Source organism: Oryctolagus cuniculus, chromosome 7 (assembly GCF_051225735.1).
Source record: "Oryctolagus cuniculus isolate XC-2025 breed Fujian yellow rabbit chromosome 7, ASM5122573v1, whole genome shotgun sequence".
Lineage (NCBI taxonomy): Eukaryota > Metazoa > Chordata > Mammalia > Lagomorpha > Leporidae > Oryctolagus > Oryctolagus cuniculus.
In genome coordinates, this window is record NC_142873.1 from 12,568,069 (window position 1) to 12,589,846 (window position 21,778).

General features: G+C 43.3%; 1 protein-coding gene across 4 annotated transcripts in view; it reads right to left on the reverse strand.

Annotated features, from left to right (window-relative positions):
- Positions 1-21,778, reverse strand: part of UBE3C (ubiquitin protein ligase E3C) — a 122,853-nt gene that overhangs the window by 62,808 nt on the left and 38,267 nt on the right. For all 4 annotated transcript variants that reach the window (XR_016236940.1, XM_017345649.4, XM_002715019.6 and 1 more), the window contains 5 exons: positions 19,934-20,091; positions 14,386-14,539; positions 13,375-13,595; positions 9,862-10,013; positions 4,525-4,712 (listed from right to left, as the gene is read on the reverse strand). Coding sequence is in view for 3 of the 4 variants with exons in the window: in XM_017345649.4 (XP_017201138.1) it covers positions 4,525-4,712; positions 9,862-10,013; positions 13,375-13,595; positions 14,386-14,539; positions 19,934-20,091 (873 nt within the window). In the remaining variant the exon portion in view is untranslated. The remainder of the gene's footprint in view (positions 1-4,524; positions 4,713-9,861; positions 10,014-13,374; positions 13,596-14,385; positions 14,540-19,933; positions 20,092-21,778) is intronic.

The following is a 21,778-nucleotide window of genomic DNA, read 5'->3' on the forward strand; positions in this document are numbered from 1 at the left end:
TGCAAGCTGCCAAAAAAATTTGTTTTTCCAGACAATCTAGGAGACTCAGAAGAAAAACATTGGACCCAGTTCTGTTAAATTAGCATCACCATTTTAATGATAGTTCCCTTTTTTACTGGTAGGTAACTTTAATTATAAAATTACCAGAGTCAAAAATATATACACTTTTCCTGATGCTTTAGTTCAAATTAAAACTGGGGAAAGGTAGCATTCATTACCTCGGATGCCTTTTCTGATATTCCCTTTCCTTATAATTTCTTTCTTTTAAAACTCTGTTCATTTATGTGAAAGAGTTATGGGGTTGGGGGGGAGGAGAGACAGACAGACAGACACACAGAGCAATCTTCCATCCACTGCTTTACTCCCCCAGATGGCCACAACAGCCAGGGCTGGGCCAGGCTGAACCCAGGAGCTTCTTCCAGTTCTCTCACATGGGTGGCAGGGGCCCATCTTCTGTTGCATTTCCCAAGCTACCAGCAGGGAGCTGAATCAGAAGTGGAGCAGCCAGGACATGAACGGGCACCCACATGGGATGCTGGTATCACAGGCAGCAGCTTGATCCACTACATCAACACCAAATCCTCCTTACTATTTCTGAACCCCATTCTTAAAAGAAAACTTTAAAAAACAGGGAGTGGAAAACATAAAATAAGTTTAGAAAATTCTTAGAAGTTTCAAAACTCACTATTATTGGTAAATCTGACTAAAGCAAGCCTCATTTATTGATGTTGCTAGCAATATTAGATATTAGCTTGCAATCGACACATGATTTTACAACAGATTTAATAATAAAATCATTATCTGAAATGTTTGAAGACCCATCAATTTTATTTCTCTATTAAATAGAATGCAAATATTAACATGAAATAATCAGATTAAATCTAATTGTAATATTCAAATATGCTGATAATAAAAGCAACATGAAATAATACAAAAAATAAATTTCTGTCTCCAGTTACATCTTCAATACTTTTTCTAAAATACTATAAAAAGTTATTTACAAACACACGAACATTAAGTACATAAATTTAATCTGGCATATACAATGAAACACAAATCTACATTTTCTCCATTTAAGACAGCTGAATAATCATTTTACCCTAAATTATTAAAGTATAAGATATGAATTTATAAATCAAAGCTAATGATCATTCATTAGCACAGCCATACTCAACACTGCTGAGAAACCACATGGGGAAACATTAACTAATTTCCAGGGCATACAATGGTCTAAATCATCATGATTTAAGCTGGTTATTCGATCAGGTCTTGATGGAACAATAAGTAGGTGGTGAAATAAAACTGACCTGTGATACCTTATAATTTGATTTATTTGAAAGTTATAGGCAAATTATAATATCAACGTTTTTATGCCCTAACACATGATCTTTAAAATTCTGTCTCAAAGCCTGTCGATCAGTCGAGACCTGAAGAATGACCAGCACCCTCAACGCAAGTGTAGGAAGAGGAGGAAGCAGCAGCCTGAACAGTTCCTTAGGGTGCGGACATGCAACCACACGGAAGCACAGAACGCACCAGAGGATCAGGAAACGCAAGTAATCAAGCACGGCTGGGGCAAAAGCATTCTGTGGCTGGAAACAAAACCAGAGATCACCAGGTGCTAAATCACAAGATGAAATCAACAGTCTAAGGAATGGGAATTTCTGACCTGAAAGTAAGGAGATCCATGCTTAAACAATGGAATGAAATGATTAGGATAATGTTTCCAACAGTTCGGCCTAGCAAAACACATAACTTTTAACAACTCAAGATGACTGAACACACAAAAGGAACGACTAGGAAAGGCAGGAAACTAAGCCTAAACCTCAGTAAAGTGCTGTCCAATCAAACTTTCTTTGAGAATGACCTTGTTCTTCAATTTTATTTATTTCTGGCGAGTGTTGTGGCATAACGGTTTAAACCACTGCTGCCAATGCCAGCATTCCACATGGGCACTGGTTTGGGTCCTGGCTGCTCCACTTTCAATCCAGCTCCTTGCTAATACACCTGGGAAAGCAGCGGAAGCTGCACCCATGTAGGAGACCTGAAGATGTTCCTGGCTCCTAGCTTTGGCCTGGCCCCGCCCTGGACATAATGTTCATTTGGGGAATGAACCAGCAGATGGAAGACCTCTCTCTCTCTCTCTCTCTCTTCCTCTCTTTAAAACAAAACAGAAAACTTGCCCTTCAAATAAAAGGCAGATATACTGTCCTGGTCGAGGCGCCGGATTCTGTCCCGGTTGCTCCTCTTCCAGGCCAGCTCTCTGCTGTGGCCAGGGAGTGCAGTGGAGGATGGCCCGAGTACTTGGGCCCTGCACCCCATGGGAGACCAGGAGAAGCACCTGGCTCCTGCCTTTGGATCAGCGCGGTGTGCCAGCCATTGGAGGGTGAACCAACGGCAAAGGAAGACCTTTCTCTCTGTCTCTCTCTCTCTCACTGTCCACTCTGCCTATCAAAAAAAAAAAAAAAAAAAAAAAAAAAAAAAAAAAAAAATCCCATGTTCAATGGTAAGGTATAAAAATTTCCTCTCAAAAAAAGGAGCTGGCAACTCATTACTTCATTGATTAAAAAAAAAACTTTCATTCACCTAAACCAAACCTGCAAACAGTGCCAGTAACAGCACAGACAATTACCCTCCTCCATGCCACCTTCTCGTGTGCATTCAGACACGTGAGCAGTCACTTTGATGAGTTTCTTACACAATGCATCCAAGTCTCTTTATGCAAATACAAATATACATATTCCACTTTTATTATATAAAGTGTTATTATACAATGTTCTCTTTTGTTATGTAAACATCTACCTCGGAAATCTTCATAATTTTCCTTTATACATCCTGACAGAAATGAAAACTGCAAATCCTATCTCTGAAAATAGGAGGAACAAATATTAGCCACAGTGAGTTATCAACTGAGAACACACTAATCATCTCTTAAATACTTCTTTTAAAAAATCAAAATGGGAGTAGTTAAGATCTACAATAGTTAAAGTAAGCCGACTTGCTATTTCATGAGCTATAAAGGACATTCTAAATACTTAATACCTAATACACTTAAATCATAAATTAAGTTCCTAGAGTAGCGTCTTAGAGGAAATAGGCGCTGTACTCATAAAAGCAGGCCTACACAGAAAGCTCCTTCCCCATTAAACACCTTTTCACCAGTCACCCTCAGCCCAGGGCAGTGGTGCATTCAATCCAGTAATTACCACCCAAAGCAATGGACTTTGCACTGCAATAAAAGCAAGGGTACTGGCTCGGCCGCTAGGATCCTCCTCTCACATCCTGCTCCACTGCAACCCCCGACAAAAGCTCCTGACCCAACCCAGGGTCATTTTCCCTGACATCTTACTTCCTCTGGTGGTAATTAACACCAGGGAACCAAGACAGCACCTCATTAGTCTGCGGCATTAGTGTTTACAAGGCAATTTCAACCACTGACTCATTTCTTACTTACAGTTCATTTCAAAGAATGCTTTCCTAACCAACAGGCTGCATTTTACAAAAACAGTTCTCCAGGGTAACAGGAATTCACACGGGGCCTACTCATTGAGAGTGCCTTCACAGTGTGCTCTGCACGTCAGGCCCTCAGAACCTAGCAGAAATACTATGTATGTTTTTGCACTGCAAATATTTCTCCATTGAAATTTTAAGAAACTGCTAAACTAACACTCAAAACAGAGGGAAAGAAAATACTTCAAGACTAATATCACAATTATGCACAAATTTGCTAGTTTTAAATGTTTTGTTTTGACCTAACCAAATTTATTCTGATGCTTCAAAAAACAAAAATTCATTTACAAGAATAAACTGTCATGGACAACCTGATAAAAAGGGTGCCATTTATAAACCCCTAAACTGATATGTAATCTGTCAGTTCTATAATGCAGCTGTGAATTCAACTGTTAAGATGAGTGGCAAAGACTAAAGTCTCAATACAAGATAACTACAGAAACAGAAGCTGATTTCATTCATTTGTTTGAAAGACAGCATGACAGAGAAAGAGACAGACAGAAGGACACACACATGGTGGGGGGTGTGGGGGAGGAGAACTGCCCATCTCTAGCTGCCCAGATGCCTGCAACAGTCAGGAACGCCATCAGGGTCTCCCATCTGCGTGGCAGGAAATCAAATACTTGGTCATCATGCACTGCTCCCCAGGTGCATAGCAGGAAGCCAGATCTGAAGTGCAGAGTGCCCAGATGCCAAGCAGGCACTCTATGCAGGCATCCTAAGAAGTGGCTTAACCTGGTGTGCCCACATGCCTGCCCAAGACTTGATTTCTTAACACTTCCCACAGCGTTCTTCAGAGCCTCATAAGCAAGGAAAGGATTCAAATGGTATTTGATTTGATGGTTTGGACAAGATAAAGCTCCATCTTCCATGAAATGCTTGAAAAACAGAATATTCTACATCTTACTCATCAGAAAATGGCAGATAAAAACGACCCGGGGTATGAGCCAAGTATCGCAGGAGAGGGAAACGTGTTTTCCTGTTTGCACCCTATTAGCATCAAAGCAGACTCGCCTGACTTTCGGCACCATCATGCGATGCTGCACCATCAGCGTGTGGCAGATGGACGCCATCCTGGTGAAGACTTCTTCACTAGCTGAATCCCTCCACACTAAGTTTAACAGGGTGTTGGTCTGCTGTTTCGTATCCAACTTCTTCAGACATTCCTCTGTTATGTACGGGACTGATAGTCGACCATCCTCCTAAAACACACCAGAAAAATCAGTTTAAGTTAATGATGTTCTGTTACAACCTATCTCTCCATTACAAGCGTAAACAGAATTGTACTTTTCATCCAGTGAAAACACAAGATAGGTATTACCTAAAGATCATCTACATCACAATTAATTTATCAACATCTGTATTTATATATCCACTGAAGTAATCTGAAGTCCTCTAGAAAGCCACAGTCACCAACAGCCATCAACCGTGCCCAGCATACTGTCAATAGTCAGCTTTTGCCGACTAATGACACTTTGGTATTTACATACTACGTATCTTAGATCAAGTTCTACCAAGACAGCATAAACACTGAAACTATACTATCATATATGATGGTATTTCCACTTAAAATTGAGAATTCATAGCTGAAGCAAAATAAGAATTGTAGCAATATTTTTAATTGAAGAATATACATGATAAATATATTATGATACCTCTTCATTTACTAGATGATCTCATCCACCGAATAAAACATGAGTTAGGGGTTGGAGTTGTAGCAATGCAGGTGAAGCCACTGCCAGCAACGCCAGCATCCCAGATGGGAGCTGGTTCACGTTCCAGCTGCTCCACTTCTGATCCAGCTCCCTGCACATGGTCTGCGAAAAAGCCGCAGAAGACAGCCCAAGTGTTGGGCCCTGCCACTCAAGTCGGAGACCTGGATGAAGCTCCAGTCTGGACTGGCCCAGCATTGGCTACTGCAGCTATCTTGGGAGTGAACCAGTGGATGGATGACCTCTCTCTCTCTCTCTGTTTAATATTCAATGAAATGTACTCATCTGGGGTATCACTCAAAGACATTCTTTTTCTCTTACCTATATGTACATATGCACTTAAGAATGAATGTATGTATTCTATGCAGTGCTGCTTGGAACCCTGCATGTAAGCAGTCTATAATAACTTATCAAATAAAACATTGCATTAGAAACTAAAGAAATAAATCACATCTGTCAAATGTGAATCTTTAAAATGTACTTAGTAAAGATGTGTTAGAACAAAGGTATATTACACTGAACCACTATTTAAAAAAAAAAAAAAAAGATTTATTTACTTATTTGAAAGGCAGAGTTAGAGAGAGAATCTTCCATCAGCTGGTTTGTTCCCCAAATAGCTGCAATAGCCTGGGCTGGGCCAGGCCAAAGCCAGGAACCTGGAACTCCATCAGGGTCTCCCACATGTGTGACAGGGGCCCAAGTACTCGGGCTACCTTCTGCTGCTTTCCCAATGTATCAGCAGAGAGCTGGATTGAAAGCAGCGCTCATATAAGATGCTGGCATTACAAACAGAGACTTAATTTGCGAAGCCACAACGCCAGCTCCAAATATTTTAGTGTACAATTTTAATGTAAATTACACATGAACAGTAAGTAAACAGATTATACAGGAACCTAAGGACAAAAGAACTTACAAAGGGAAAACTCTGACCCTCGAAAAATGTCATAAAATCAAATTTCATTCTACATAATTAAATATCATAGGAGACAAAAGGCAATATATAAACATGGATATAAAAGACCCAGCACAGAAAGAGCTGGAGTCAAATCCGTAAATGCCTGGTCTACAACTGGGCCATTAATTCCTAACCCAAATGTGGACAGAAAAGAAGAAACAAAATTTAAGGCAAGGGGAAAATTAAGAGAATGAAAAAGGAGTTAAGTTTATATAATAAACAGATCTTGAATGTACTAAAAAAGAAAATGGAGCAACATTTTCCCCTAAATGATTTAAAAATTCAGCAGCTATTTCTTTTTCATGTTAAAAGTGCAGTCACAGCAAGATGAACTGGGGACTCTTCCTGCTCATGAGTCTTCATGCTTGCCTTAATCACGTTTGCTGGATGACAGTAAGGGTGGACTTTCTGACAGCTCTCTTGCTATACGTCACATGGATACGGAACATACTGTGTGTGTGTATTTGTTTCAGATTCTTTGGAAGGTAATTATTAAAAATTTAACTCTCAGGTCCGGCACTGTAGCATAATAGGTTAAGCCACCACCTGCAGTGCTGGCATCCCATGTGGGTGCTGGTTTGAGTCCCGGCTGCTCCACTTCTGATCCAGCTCCCTGCTAATGCGCCTGAAAAGACAGCAGAAGATGGCCCAAGTTTTTGGACCCCTGCATCCACGGGGGAGACCTGGAGGAAGCTCCTGGCTCCAGTCTGGCCCAGCTAAGGCTGCTGCAGACATTTGGGCAGTGAACCAGGATGGAAGATCGATCGATCGATCCATCTCTCTCTCTCTCTCTCTCTCTCTCTCTCTCTCTCGTGTGTGTTTCTCCCTTTCTGTAGCTCTGCCTTTCAAATAAAAAACTTAAAAAAAATTTTAACTTTTTAATAAAGACAAATTTTATGTACATTCCACTTACACAGAATTCCCCCTTTCAGAATCTTTTTTGCTTTGCTTTTCTTTTCCTTTCTTTTCTTTTTTGTTTTAATAGGCAGAAAAAAAAGAGATATCACCCATTCACTGGTCTGGATGTCCACAAGGGCCAGGGGATGGATTGGGCTAAAGTCAGGAGCCAGAAACCCATCTAGGTCTCCCCCATCGGGACAAGGAACCCGACTACTTATCTATCACTGGTTGCTTCCCAAGGCACACAGAACACGGAACCAAGCCCGGCATCAAACCCAGGCTCTCTAAACAGGATGCAGATGTCTTAAACACTAATCCAAACGTCTGTCTCCCCAGCCCATGACTGTAACTGCAAAACAAAATTCATACTTTCTGCTGAACAGTTCAGTTTTTTGACAGATATAACAGTCCTGGTAAGAAAAAATTCAGTTTGATCCCTTTGTAATCAACCTTCCCATCACCTATAAACCCCAGCAATGAAAAATCTGTGTTTCTTTTTCTTACTGTACTCCTTCTTTCATTCTAAGCTAATGCACCTGTTTGTATCTTGAAGGGAAGTATTAACAAACCCTTTCACTTCCCTAGAAAACCTGAGCTACTCAAGCATAGTATGGGATTACACTGAGTATTAAATCAACATTAAGGACCGGCACTGTGGCGTAGTAGGTTAATCCTCCGCCTGCAGTGCCAGCATCCCATATGGGCACTGGTTCTAGTCCTGGTTGCTCCTCTTCCAGTCCAGCTCCCTGCTGTGGCCTGGGAAAGCAGTAGAGGATGGCCCAAGTGCTTGGGCCCCTGCACCCGCATGGGAGACTGAGAAAAAGCACCTGGCTCCTGGCTTCAGATGGGCGCAGCTCCAGCCAGTTGCGGCCATCTGGGGAGTGAACCAACAGAGGAAGACCTTTCTCTCTGTCTCTCCCTCTCACTGTCTGTAACTCTACCTCTCAAATAAATAAATAAATAAATGATCTTTTTAAATAAATAAATAAGAAATTCTGTAATAAAAACAAATTAACATCTTATTATAGCTGTACCTTAAACCATTTTAATTGTTTAATTAAGGCAAAAACTCAGTGGAGACAACTCTCTTAAGTAAAACATGCAAATTATGTATGCGCATATATAATTAAATTTCCTTATATAATAAATTAGTAAACTCTTAATATAAATAAAAAGGGACAAAAAGAACTTCAGTATGTGACAATGCACTTAAAAGTAAGTTAATATTCACCCTCTATAAAAGTAAAATAAAAGACATTATTTGGTGTTCATGTGACACAAAAGAAGGAACTTAACTTGGGAGTTAGTGTTGTTGAAGCAGGTTAAGCCCCCTGTCTGCAACAACAGCACCCAATATCAGAGTGCAAGTCCTGGAGCAGTGAATGTCGGCTCAAGTACTTGGTCCCTGCCACCCATGTGGGAGATCTGGCTGGACTCTTTGGCTCCTGGCTCCAGTCTGGCCCAGTCTTACTTGCTGCAGCCATTTGGAGCATGAACCAGCAAATGGAAGATCTCTCTGCAAGCCTGTAGGACCGGTCCTATATGGGTGCCGGTTCCAGTCCCAGCTGCTCCAGTTCTGATCCATCTCTCTGCTATTGCCTGGGAAAGCAGTAGAAGATGGCCCAGGTCCTTGGGCCCCTGCACTGCATGGAAGACCCAGAAGAAGCTCCTGGCTCCTGGCTTTGGTCAGCTCAGCTCTGACCACTGCAGCCATTTGGGAAGTGAACCAGTAGATGGAGAATCTCTGTCTCTCTGTAATTCTGCCTTTTAAATAAATCAATATATCTTTTTAAAAGTATGTGTGTGGGGGGGACTTTTGATCCAACAATTCCACTTCCAAGATTCTTTAAGTAATAATTAAGTTAGTGTACAGTTTGACTCAGCTTTGCATATAAAAATAATTTTCTGAAAAAAAATTTTATTTGAAAGGTAGAGCTACAGAGAGAGGAAGAAACAGAGAGAAAGTTCTTCCATCCACTGGTTCACTCACCAAATGGCTGCAATGGCTGGGGCTAGGCCAGGCTGAAGCCAGGAGCCAGGAGCCTCATCCAGGTCTCCCACGTGGGTGCAGGGGCCCAGGGACTTGGATCATCCTCCGCTGCTTCCCTAGGTACACTGGCAGGAAGCTGGATGGGAAGTGAAGCAACTGGACTTGAACCCGGCACCCACATGGGATGCCAGTGTCGCAGGCAACAGCTTAACACACTACACCACAACGCTGATCCCAAAACTAAATTTAAAAACTATGTATTTCTGTAATCCATTTCCACAGATGTACAGAGAAAGCTATGGAGTAAGACAGTCCAATCCCTAGGGAAGAGTATGATGAAAGTAGAGGAAAGAGGGCTTATCCGTTAAGGCTGAAAGTTCTGCAACAAAACTGCTTGACTGCCTAACTCAAGTACTGAGGCATCAGCATTTAGCCTGGAAACTGCAACAGCCATGCCTGAGATCAGAGTACCTGGGTTTGAGTCTCAGCTCCAGCTCCTGACTCCACCACTCTTGCTAATACAGAGCCTGGGAGTGGGCAATGATGACTCAAATGACTGGGTTCTTGCCACCCTTGTGGGAAACCCAGACTGAGTTCCCAGTTTCTAACTTTAGCCCCAGCCCAGCCCTGGCTGGTGCGTGCATTTAAGGAGAAAGCAGCAGCTATGAGCTCTCTCTCCCCTCGCCTCTAATATATACGCACTTACACAGATAGTAGACAGAAAGCTAGAAAACGCCTTCCCCATGGAGCCGCTGGCAGCGCAAGCTCAGGGCACAGGCACTTTGGGGACTGACCGGGCTTTTGGGCTTGTCCGCTTCTTCACTCTCGTCTTCAGAGTCACTGGCAGAGTCGTGGCAGCTCGCGCTGGCGGGCGAGACTGGCAACTGAGAAAGGAAGGTCTGGAGCACACGCAGATACACCAGCAGGCCTTCCTCAGAGAGCGCCCCTGGCGAGACAAGGGAAAACCTTCTCACACACGGCGGGGCACTTCTGCTCAGAGCTTGGCTTTTAAATTTCTGTGTTACAGTATGAAATATATTTCATCTTTGTCCTGGGTCACATCACACAGCACCTAAAACTCTCAGAATAGTCTTTCTTTTTCTTTTTTTTTATTTAAGATTTTTTTTGTTTGAAAGGCACTGTTACAGAGAGAGAGAAAGAATGAATAGATAGATCTTCTATCCACAGGTTCACTCCCCAAATATGTGCAACAGCTGGGGCTGGGGCAGGCCAAAGCCAGGAGTCAGGAGCTTCCTCCAAATCTCCAACATGGGTGCAGGAACCGAAGGACTTGGGTCATTTCCCACTACTCTTCCAGGTGTATTAGCAGGGAGCTGGATTAGAAGTGGAACAGCCGTGGCTCGACCTGGCCCTCATTCGGGATGCTGGCATTGCGGGCAGCAGCTTTACCCAGTATGTCGCAACACTGGCCCCAACAAACCCTTCTAATTCCAACTGAGTTTGTGCTAATGAAAGGACTTTGGGTGGAGCTGCTGGAGAGATTCTGGAAGGAGCTGATCACAAAAAGACCAGTGATTAGAAGGTTAGCCCTGTCAGAGCCCCTCCCCTCCTCCAGGAAGGGAGAGGTGGGACCAGCATTGTGATCTAAGCGGGTTAAGGTACCGCCTGTGACCCTGGCATGGCAGGTAGGCGCTAGTTTGAAGTCCCAGCTGCTCCACTTCTGAAACAGCTCCCTGCTCATGTGCCTGGGAAAGCAGCAGAGGATGGCCCAGGTACTTAAGCCACCGACCTTGGAGACCTGAAAAAGTTCCTGGTTCTTGGTTTCAGCCTGGCCCAGCCCTGGCCATCATACCCATTTGGGGAGTAAACCAGCAAATGGAAGTTCTCTCTGTCTCTACCTCTCTCTGTTAACTCTGTCTTTCCAATAAAATAAACACATCTCTAAAAAACCAAACCAAACCAAACCAAGACCTGGAGGTATAGGAAAGGCACCCAAAGAGGGTACAGAAGCTACACCAGTTCCCACATGCCCTGCCTTATGCATGTTGTCATCTGGCTGGACAGCTGCATTCTTCATCATAAATAAGTCAATACAGTGTTTCCCTGTGAGCCATCCTACTACATTATCGAATCCAAGGAGGGGTTGTGGGAAGCTGAGTTTCTGCTGGTTGGTCCCAAGTGCAGGTGACAGCCTACTACAGGCAACTGGCCTCTGAGGAGGTAGCAATCTTATGTGACTGACCTCAGCCTGTGGGAGCTAACTGAATTATAGGACATGCATTGGCAGCCACTGAATTGTTTTGTATGCAGGTAAAACTTTTCACATACCCAATTATAGAAGTACATGCTATACTGAATCTAAGAGCAGGAAAACCCGTTTGATTTTTCTTATCTTTCATTCTTTTTTTTTTTTCTTAATATTTACTTATTTGAAAGGCAGAGTTACAAAGAGGCAGATAGAGAGGTCTTCCCATTTGCTGGTTCACTCCCCAAATGGCTGTAACTATCTGAAGCCAGGAGCCAGGAGCTTCTTCCGGATCTCCCACGTGGGGGCAGGGGCCCAAGGACTTGGGCCACCTCCCACTGCTTTCCCAGGCCAGAGCAGAGAGCTGGATCGGAAGTGGAATAGCCAGGTCTCGAACCAGCACCCTTTTGGGATGAGGGCACTGCAAGCCGCAGCTTTACCCACTAAGCCACAGTGCCAACCCCACACCTTAGTTTCTATCTTCCTTATTTGAGTGAGGGCCTGAGCTTGTTGAGCAAGCAATTCCCCTGTTTCTACCCTCAATTGCTGCACTTTCATTCAGTGAATACAAGTTTTGACTCTGCTTGCTCTTTTTTAGATGGAAGTCTACCTTGGTATCTGATTTTTGACCATTTCACTTACTACTACTTGTTTTAACTTGTACTTCAAGTTTTATTTTCTGCTCTGAGGACTGAAAGTTCACTCTTTCAAAAAAATAATCACATCTTTTTCACATTAGTGATTTTAGGCATTATTTGCTGAAAAGTGATCTCCTACTGCATCTTGGTAAGCTTATTTTTGTTGACAATATCCACAGTGGTCTCCATGATCTAGACCAAAACTGATAAAATGATTTTTCTCTTCTGACTAGTAAAGACATTTACTCAGAGTAAGCACACTAAGGTGCGCCACAGCGGAGCTTCCCGGGCTATGCACTGAGCACGGCTGCGAAGCCCGCATCACATATGCACAGTTCCCGTTCAATTCCAGGCTACTCTGCCTTCCACCCAGCTTCCCAGTAACTCATCTAGGAAGGCAACAGAAACTGGCTTAAGTGTTGGATCTTTGCAATCCACTTGGGAGACCTGGTCGGAGTTCCCGGCTCCAGGCTCTGCCTGGCCTAGACCTAGCAGTTGCGGGTGTTGGGGAAGTGAAACAATGAATGGAAGACCTCTCTTTCTCTGTCTTTCCCTCTCTGTTACTCTGCCTCTCAAATTAAAAAATAAATAAATGAATAAATAAATCTTAAAACAACACAACAAAATAGAACTTCCTGTATCTATCCTTTTGCACTCCATCAAGAAGAACCCGGCAGACAGGACAAGTTTTCTTCTTAAGGTAGTAGTTTAGCCTGTCACACCAAAATAATGGTCCTCGGCTTAGCTTTCTTTTCAAAGAAATGAGGGTTGGGGCTCATGTAGTGGCATAGCAAGTTAAATTGCCACCTGCAGCACCCACATCCCATACGGGTGTCAGTTCACATCCCAGTTGCTCCATTTCTGATCCACTTCCCTGGTAATGCTCCTGGGAAAACAGGGAAAGATGGCCCAAGTATTTGGACCCTGCCACCCACATAGGAGAAGTTCCTGGTTCTCAGCTTGGGTCTGAACCAGCCCCACACATTGAGGCCATTTGGGGAGTGAACCAGCAGATGAAACATCTCACTCTGTCTCTCCCTCTTGTTCTGTCATGCTGTTATTCAAATAAATAAATAGAAAAGAAAAGGCAACCTCCTGGTCAAGGCACAGGTAAAGGCCGGGGCGAGGCCCGGTTCATAATTTCTAACTTTGCAGCAGTTGGAGCACATCAGTATCTCTATATTAACAACTCATGTATACACAATGGAGCTTCAAAAGATTTATGGAAAAACAGAAAAGATAATGTGTACTCTCCATGAACTTTTTGAAGCTCTCTTAATATTACATGACTTAAAACAGACTCCAGGAAGACACTACGTTTCTGGAATAGGCACATTATATTCCTCCCTGAGACCCCACCTAAAGACCATCCTACGTGACACTTGCCACTGCATGGCCTCTTCTTGGCTAGCCTACTAATGCTCCTATCTAGAGTATAAGCAAATACATTTTATATTACATACCCAAATAACTTTCACCAACAGTTAAAACAAAGTAAAAAAGCCACGGTGCTCCACCACTCTGCCTTGAATATCTCCTCTCTTGTAACAACAGTGCATTCAGAAAGGGCTCATAAGGGAAAATGGTCTGTGCATCTGCTAATGCCGGAATGACAAAATGAAAAATTTGATCTGTAAAAGGTGCTGCCAGAAACTCCTCTGTGAAGGCTGAAAAAACTTGCTGCCTGGAAAAGAAAAATGGAAGCTTTGTATAAAATCAAAATACATTGCTCAAGTCACCGATCAAAATTATCTTTCAAAATATCTTCCTAAATAGAAAATCTGCTGTTGCAAATTAACCAAGTTAGCTATTTAATATCAACCAGATCAACCTGAAATCAATTTAGTGTCTTCTGCATTAAGGTAACTCCACCACGTTCTGTATCTTTTCACAGCTATTAGAAAGCAGGAAAGCCGCGGCTCACTAGGCTAATCCTCCGCCTTGCGGCGCTGGCACACCGGGTTCCAGTCCCGGTCAGGGCACCAGATTCTGTCCCGATTGCCCCTCTTCCAGGCCAGCTCTCTGCTGTGGCCAGGGAGTGCAGTGGAGGATGGCCTAAGTACTTGGGCCCTGCGCTCCATTGGAGACCAGGATAAGTACCTGGCTCCTGCCATCGGATCAGCGCAGTGCGCTGGCCACAGCGTGCCGGCCGCGGCGGCCATTGGAGGGTGAACCAACGGCAAAGGAAGACCTTTCTTTCTGTCTCTCTCTCTCACTATCCACTCTGCCTGTCAAAAAAAAAAAAAAGAAAAGAAAAAAAAAGGCAGGAAAATAATCATGTTATCAGAATTACAAACTTACATTAGGTTGCAGGGCAGATACACGAAGGACAGTACACAGTTTTCTACAAAGTCAGTAATAAAGCAGACATCTGACTCTCAAGTCTATACTTAAAATAGCATCCTATGTAAAAGTTACTGTTAGGTACCAAGCTCCTGAAATGACAAAGCCAATTAAGACTACCCCATTCTCACCTTGCACCTTCTGGACAGGAGTTGTAAGTAAAGTGCAATGGTTTTAGAACATTCTCCAGCAAAGTTTTTGCTATAGGAACTCGAGATAAATCAGAATATTCAATACTTGATGGAAGCTTACTGTTAATCAACAAATAGAGAGATCTATAATATCCTAAAAGAAAGGAAAAATACATATTTAAAATTTAGCACCTTTTCAAATAGCAATGGAAAAACTCAACAACTTTTTACTTTTTTTTTTTTTACAAATTTCTGAATTTAAGTTAACTTTTCTTTAATGTTTTGTTAAAGTAAACTTCGAACAAATACATAAATTAACCTGGATGATAAACAACACACACCCGTTAGTGTCAACATTGACCAACTTTGATCTTTTCAGTTATGTTTACCCTCATTCAAAAGCAAATCTAAGATCCAATTCTTTCAGAATAGCACCAAAAGATAATTTTTAAAAACAAATCGGTATCACAGTGAAAGTAAGTAGTAATTCTTTAAGATCACGAACACCTAATCAGTATTCAAGCATGAATCCAAATACAAAAAATATTAGGATCTTTGATATGTTGCCAAAGTACTCCCCAAGTATTCAGTTGGTTTGCATGGCTTTCAGGAAGGCAGGCAGAGAGAAAGAGACCTGCCATCTGTTTTACTCACTCCCCAAATGCCTACCAAGGCTGGGACTGAGATGGGACTTAGTTCAGGTCTCCCATACGGGTGTCAAGGACTAGCTTACTTGAGCTACCACTGATGCCACCCAAGGTCAGCATTAGTGGGAAGTTGGAATCAGGAACCAAAACAGGTACGTTTTTAAATATCCTACTGATATGATGTTGAATTCATGGATTGAAACGCACGGATTTATCTCAGTCTACTGCAGCTGTCACCCTCACTGATCGCCCCTGCCTGTGGTCGTGGGGAACACCGGGCTCTCTGACAGACAGGATGCCCGTCTCACCTCCTGCACACTGACCACGTCCTGCAATCCGACTTTTCTCGGAGGACTCCTAAGTTCCTCACCAAGGCAATGATACACTTGGAGATCACAAGCTGAGTGCCAAAGAGGTTGAGTGCTTAAAAATCAATTTATACAAGAAGGCTCTAAAAAGTTCATGGCAAATACACACTACCTTTTAGTTCTATTTCCCCATGAACATTTTGAAGCCCCTTATGTATATAAGCAGAAACAACATTCACAAACTTTACTAAATTTTCCTTCCTAAGTTTTGGGTCATAGCCTATTGTGCAATGAACAAAAATTGCTATCACTATATTCTTTTGGAAATATTTACCTCCTTTTTTGAAAAATGAGAACAATGTGTAGCATATTTGAAGGCACACAACTAAGAAGCCTAGTCCACTTGCTTGGGATTTTTTTTTTTTTGTTAATATTTATTTATTTGAAAGGAAGAGTTACAGGGAGAGAGAGAGAGACAGAGAGAGAGAGAGAAAGGAAGAGATTCTTCCATCCACTGGTTCACTCCCCAAATGGCTGCAACAGCAGGAGCTTGGCAGATTTGAAGCCAGGAGCTTCTTTCAGATCTCCCACAGTGGGGGGCAGGGGCCCAAGGACTCGGGGCACCTTCTACAGCTTTCCCAGGCCAAAGCAGAGAGCTAGATCAGAAGTGGAGTAGCTGGGACTTGAACCAGTGCCCATATGGGAGCTGGCAGTGCAGGTGGCGGCTTTACCTGCTACACCACAGCGCGGCCCCTTAGGATACTTTTTAAAAATAGAACTGTATATTTTGTACTGTCACAAAACAAAATACTCAGTGCTCTAGCATTACAACTACTTTGTAATTAGCCCAGTTCTATTACACAATGGATTACCAATGAAACCCAACAAAAACGCTTGAAAGTGCTTTTGCTGCGAGGCCAGCACTGTAGCATAGCAGGTAAAGCCGAGCGACACCAGCATCCCACATGGGCGCTGGTTTGATTCCCAGCTGCTCCACTTCCAATCTAGTCCTTGATGATGCACTTGCGAAGGCAGTGGAAGATGGCCCCTGCACCCACGTGGGAGATGAAAATGGAGTTCCTGGCTCCTGGCTTCAGACAGGCCCAGTCCTGGCCGAACAGCCATTTGGGGAATGAACCAGCAGATGGAAGATCTCGCTTTCTGTAACTCTTTCAAATAAATAAATTGATCTGGGAGGGAAAAAAAAGTGCTTTTGCTGTAACCCTAAGAACATCTAGACGTGTGAGCCGCTTTGAAAGTACCAGGCAGCATGACTGGAGTACTAAGTTCTGCTGGAGTACTAAGTGCTGGTAGTGCTGGTCATCTTCAGAGCACAGAACATCCAGAAGCCGACAGAAATGTGCACTGTGAAACAACATCATGTGGTTTTAAAAGATCTCAGCACCAAATTATATTTATCTTCAATTTCATTTTCCACAATCTTTATGAAGTACCTTGTAATTAACAGCTAGAATGTTAAAATCTTATAGGCTAATGTCAGGAAATAATTTATCAGAACAACTTAAAAATGTAACACAGAGGACATTAGTAGTTTCAGTTACAGATTTTCAAGCATTTTCTGCTGTTAAACAGATTCCAAATAATGAATTTTTTCTTTCTACTTCTATTAAGTAGGAAAAGCAAAAAAAAAATTCTCATCAATGCTTAGCCTTAAGTCAGTACTACATAATGATACATCAATTACAAAGGGCCACTTATAATTATCACTGTTTCTTAAAAGATCAAAATCTGGGGCCTGCTTTGGGGCACAATGCGTTAGAACCTGTGGTGTCAGCATCCCATATGAGTACCAGCTGGAGCCCCGGCTGCTCCACTTCTGATCCAGCTCCCCGCTACTGCTCCTGGGAAAGCAGCAGAAGATGGCCCACGTGCTTAAGTGCTTGGTCTCCCGCCCCGACACAGGAGACCATAATGGAGTTCCTGGCTCCTGATTTTGGCCTGGCCCAGCACAGCCCTGATCATGTGGCCACTGCAACCATTTAGGGAGTGAACCAGCAGGTGAAAGACCTCTCTTTCCCTCTTTCTCTCTGCCTTTCAAGTAAATAAACCTCAGAAACAAACAAACAAAAAATCCACAAATTTCAATTTACTTTTAATTAGCTAAGCAGTTACTGTAAGTTTAACAGACTAAGCAGTTTTTTTTTAAAACCTAATCTAATGGGGCTAGCACCTGCAGTGCCAACACGCCATATGGACACTGGTTTGAGTCCTGGCTGCTCCACTTCTGATCCAGCTCTCTGCTATAGCCTCGGAAAGCAGCAGAAAATGGCCCAAATCCTTGGGTCCCTGCACCCCCATGGGAGACCCAGAAGAAGCTCTTGGCTCCTGTCTGGCCCAGCCCCAGTTGTTGTGGCCATTTGTGGAGTGAACTAGTGGATGGAAAACAGCTTTCTGACTCTCCCTCCAACTCTGCCTTTAAAATAATACAGAGAGATGTACACAACAGCCAGCACTGGGCCACGCTGAAGCCAGGCACCAGGAACTCAATGAGGGTCTCCCATGAGGGTGGCATGGATTGCCTCCAGAACACACATTAAGGAGATCCTGGAATTGAAAGTAGGGTCCAGGCTCAGAACCGGGCATGTGGGTATCCCAAGTGGCATCTTAACAGCCGGGCCAAATGCCCGCTTCTTTAAAGTTTTAAACCAAATCAGCTAAATTTTAATGCAGATCAAACCCTCACATCAAGAAAACAAAAGCTAAGTTACTTATTGGTAACTTGGCTTTCCAGAGCAACCTGTGGCTTGCTCCTTCCTTCCTTCCAATTTATTTATCTGAAAGGCAAAGTGACAAAAAGAGAGAGGGAAAAGAGAGATTTTCCTTTTGCTGGTTCACTCCTCAAATGCTTCAACAGATGGTCTGGGTCAGGCCAAAAGCAGGAGCCGTAAGCCACCCCGCTCTCCCACGGGGGTGGCAGAGTCCACCTCCTACTGCCTTTCCAGGAGCATTAGCAGGAAGCTGGAACAGAAGCAGAGCAGCTGGGGCTCAGACCGCACTCTGCTATGGGATACCAGCCTGGAGGTCGTTTAACATGCTGTGCCACAATGCCAGCTCCTATGGCTCCTTTGTGACTAATCACACACATACACTTTTTTTTTTTAAATGCTGACCACACGCTTTCTACCTGTGAAGACACTGGAACTGAGGGGCTTTTAATTTTAGATTTCATATTGGTCAATTCATAATAAAACATTTTAAAATCATATTTACTCCAAAATTGTGTCACCAATGTGTATTCAGGGGGAATTTCAGACTTTAATTATTACATCCTATGGAATATAGTCACTTTAAGAACAGTAATAATGCACAAAAGTTTTAACACTGAATTAGAAAGTTCAAATAGGGCTGGCGCCATGGCTTACTTGGTTAATCCCCACTTGCGGCACTGGCATCCCATATGGGTGCCGGGTTCTAGTCCCGGTTGTTCCTCTTCCAGGCCAGCTCTCTGCTGTGGCCCGGGAGTGCAGTGGAGGATGGCCCAAGTGCTTGGGCCCTGCACCCCATGGGAGACCAGGAAAAGCACCTGGCTCCTGGCTTCAGATTGGTGCAGCACGCTAGCCACAGTGCGCTGGCCATAGCGGCCATGTGGAGGGTGAACCAAAGGAAAAGGAAGACCTTTCTCTCTGTCTCTCTCTCTCATTGTCTAACTCTGTCAAAAAAAAAAAAAGTGGCCCAACTCTTTGGGCCCCACCGATGTGGGAGACCCAGATGAAGCTCTTGTCTCCTGGCTTCAGCCTGGCCCATGCCCAGCTGTTTCAGCCATTTAGGAAGAGAATCAGCAGGCAGAAGATTTCTCTATCTCTCCCCCTTTCTCTGTAGCTTTCAAGTAAATCTTTTTTTTTTTTTTTTTGAAGTCACTTTTTAGGAGATGGCATTGTGGTGCAGCAGGTTAAGTCGCCCCTTGGGACACTGGTGTTCCCTATCACGTTTGCATCTCGGCATCTCCAAATCCAATCCAGTTTCCTGCTAATGTACCTGAAGCAGCAGAAGATAACCCAAGTACTTGAGCCCCTGCCAACTAACTGGGAGACCTGAAAAAGCTCCTGGCTCCTAGCTTCAGCCTGGCCTAGCCCTGGCCATTGTGGTCATTTGTGGAGTGAACCAGCAAATGGCAATTATCTCTCTCTCACTTTGCCTTTCTAATAAAATAAATATTTTTTTTAAAGTTTACTTTTTAAGTAAGATAGGCTCTTCAAATGAAGTAACTTACGAACTAATGGTATTTTCTTTCCTATCCATTTAGGAAGACAATGAAGTACAAATCCTTTACTAAGAATCTGACTGCAAATCCTGAATTAAAGTACACAGGACAATTTCCGAAAGCACACATTAGTTTTCTTCATTTCTAAGCAGAAGGAAAAGTAAAGAAAGAGAATAAACATGTCTCCAATTTTTAGATGGGGTAGAGCTGAGTACAGCTGTATAGAATTCACCACTCCTGATAGGCATGCCCTTGATCAAGCAGATATTTCTTATAAAAGTTACATTTTTACATTCAGAATAATGACACAAGCTCTTACTTTATACAATAATGCCAATCCACAGTTCTGACCCGACCTATTACTTACTTACCATTTTGAATCATGTAGTGCAATATTTGTTCAATTACTGACACTACATAGCTAGCATCTTGTAAAATAGGCAAGTAAGTATTCTCAGATGAAAACACTTCAAGCATTCTCATTGGAAGTGCAACATTCAAACTGTCATCATTACAGTTTTGTAGTAACCTGTAAAAATGAAAAATGTATTTACTGGATGGCAACTGTCAGCAAAGTTTCCCCAAATTCCTCTCAGTCACTCTGTACCATCTGAGCCACTCAATTCTAGTACCAGAGTATCTCGGAAATAGGGGCGACTCAAAGACAGGGTAATGATTGAATCAATTCTGTCGTTTAGACTTCCTAAGTCCCTATTATGGAACTAAGTTTATAGAGATGAAAAATATACAATGACAAAAAGAAAAATGAACATGAAAAAACAATGACTGGGTTTGGTGTTTGGCACAGCTGTTAAAACCCTGCCAGAGTGCCCTAGTTCATAACCAGACCTGCTGATTCCAACGTCCTGCTGACAAACACTCCGGGAGGCAGCGAGTGAAGGATGGGTCAAGTACAGGAGACCCAGATCGAGTTCCCAGCTCCTGCCCAGCTCTGGCTATTGAATATGTATGAGGAGTGAACCAACAACTGAGAGATCTCTCTGTGTCTTTTTCTCTGTCTTTCAAATTGAATAAATAAATGAATGGCTCCCAGCTCCTGACTTCAGCCTGGCCCAGCTCTGGCTATTGAATACGTATGAGGAGTGAACCAACAACAGAGATCTCTCTGTGTCTTTTTCTCTGTCTTTCAAATTGAATAAATAAATGAATGGCCAGCGCCGCGGCTCACTAGGCTAATCCTCCGCCTGCAGCACTGGCACACCAGGTTCTAGTCCCAGTCAGGGCGCCGGATTCTGTCCTGGTTGCCCCTCTTCCAGGCCAGCTCTCTCCTGTGGCCCGGGAGTGCAGTGGAGGATGGCCCAAGTGCTTGGGCCCTGCACCCCATGGGAGACCAGGAAAAGCACCTGGCTCCTGGCTTCGGATCAGCGCGGTGTGCCGGCCGCGGTGTGCAGGCCGCAGCGCGCCGGCCGCGGCGGCCATTGGAGGGTGAGCCAACGAAAGGAAGACCTTTCTCTCTTCTGTCTCTCTCTCTCACTGTCCACTCTGCCTGTCCAAATAAATAAATAAATAAATGGAGAAAAGACCAAAGATTGCAAACACAGTGTGAAAAGTATTTTAATTCCGGGAAGACTGCAATCCACAGATTGCATTAAAGAGAAGCTCCGTCTAATTAAACTCAGATAAGGATCTCTTTTAAGGTGTATTTTCTCCTTAAATGATGTCTTCAGGACTTTCTGTGCCTGCAATATTTGCCAAGTAAAACAGACAGTAATATATTTCTAGTCCTTCAGCAGAAGAAAAAGCTGTCACAGAATTAAGTCCTATTTTAGTTTTTTAAATGTGTTCATTTATTTGAAAGGCAGACAGACACAAAGAGAGAGAGAGAAGGAGAGGGATTGATTATCCAGTCAGTAGTTCACTGCCCACAGGCCCACAACATCCAGGCTGGCCCAGGCTGAAACCAGGAGTCAAGAACTCCATTTCAGTCTCCCATGTGAGCAGCAGGGACCCAGACACTGAGCTAGCACGCACTTCTTCCCAGGTGCTACAGGGAGCCGGCCTGGAAATGCAGCAGCCAGGACTCAAACCAGCTCTCCACACTGCTACCTACAGCTCAACCTGCTGCACCTCAATGCCTGTCCTGCTTCTCTTCTTGTAAGGACAATCATACTGGAGCAGGGTAGGCTCTCCCACCTCAACCAATTCCATCTGTAGTCGTCTACTGGCAATCTGGATAAAGTGCCCTTCCCCATTCC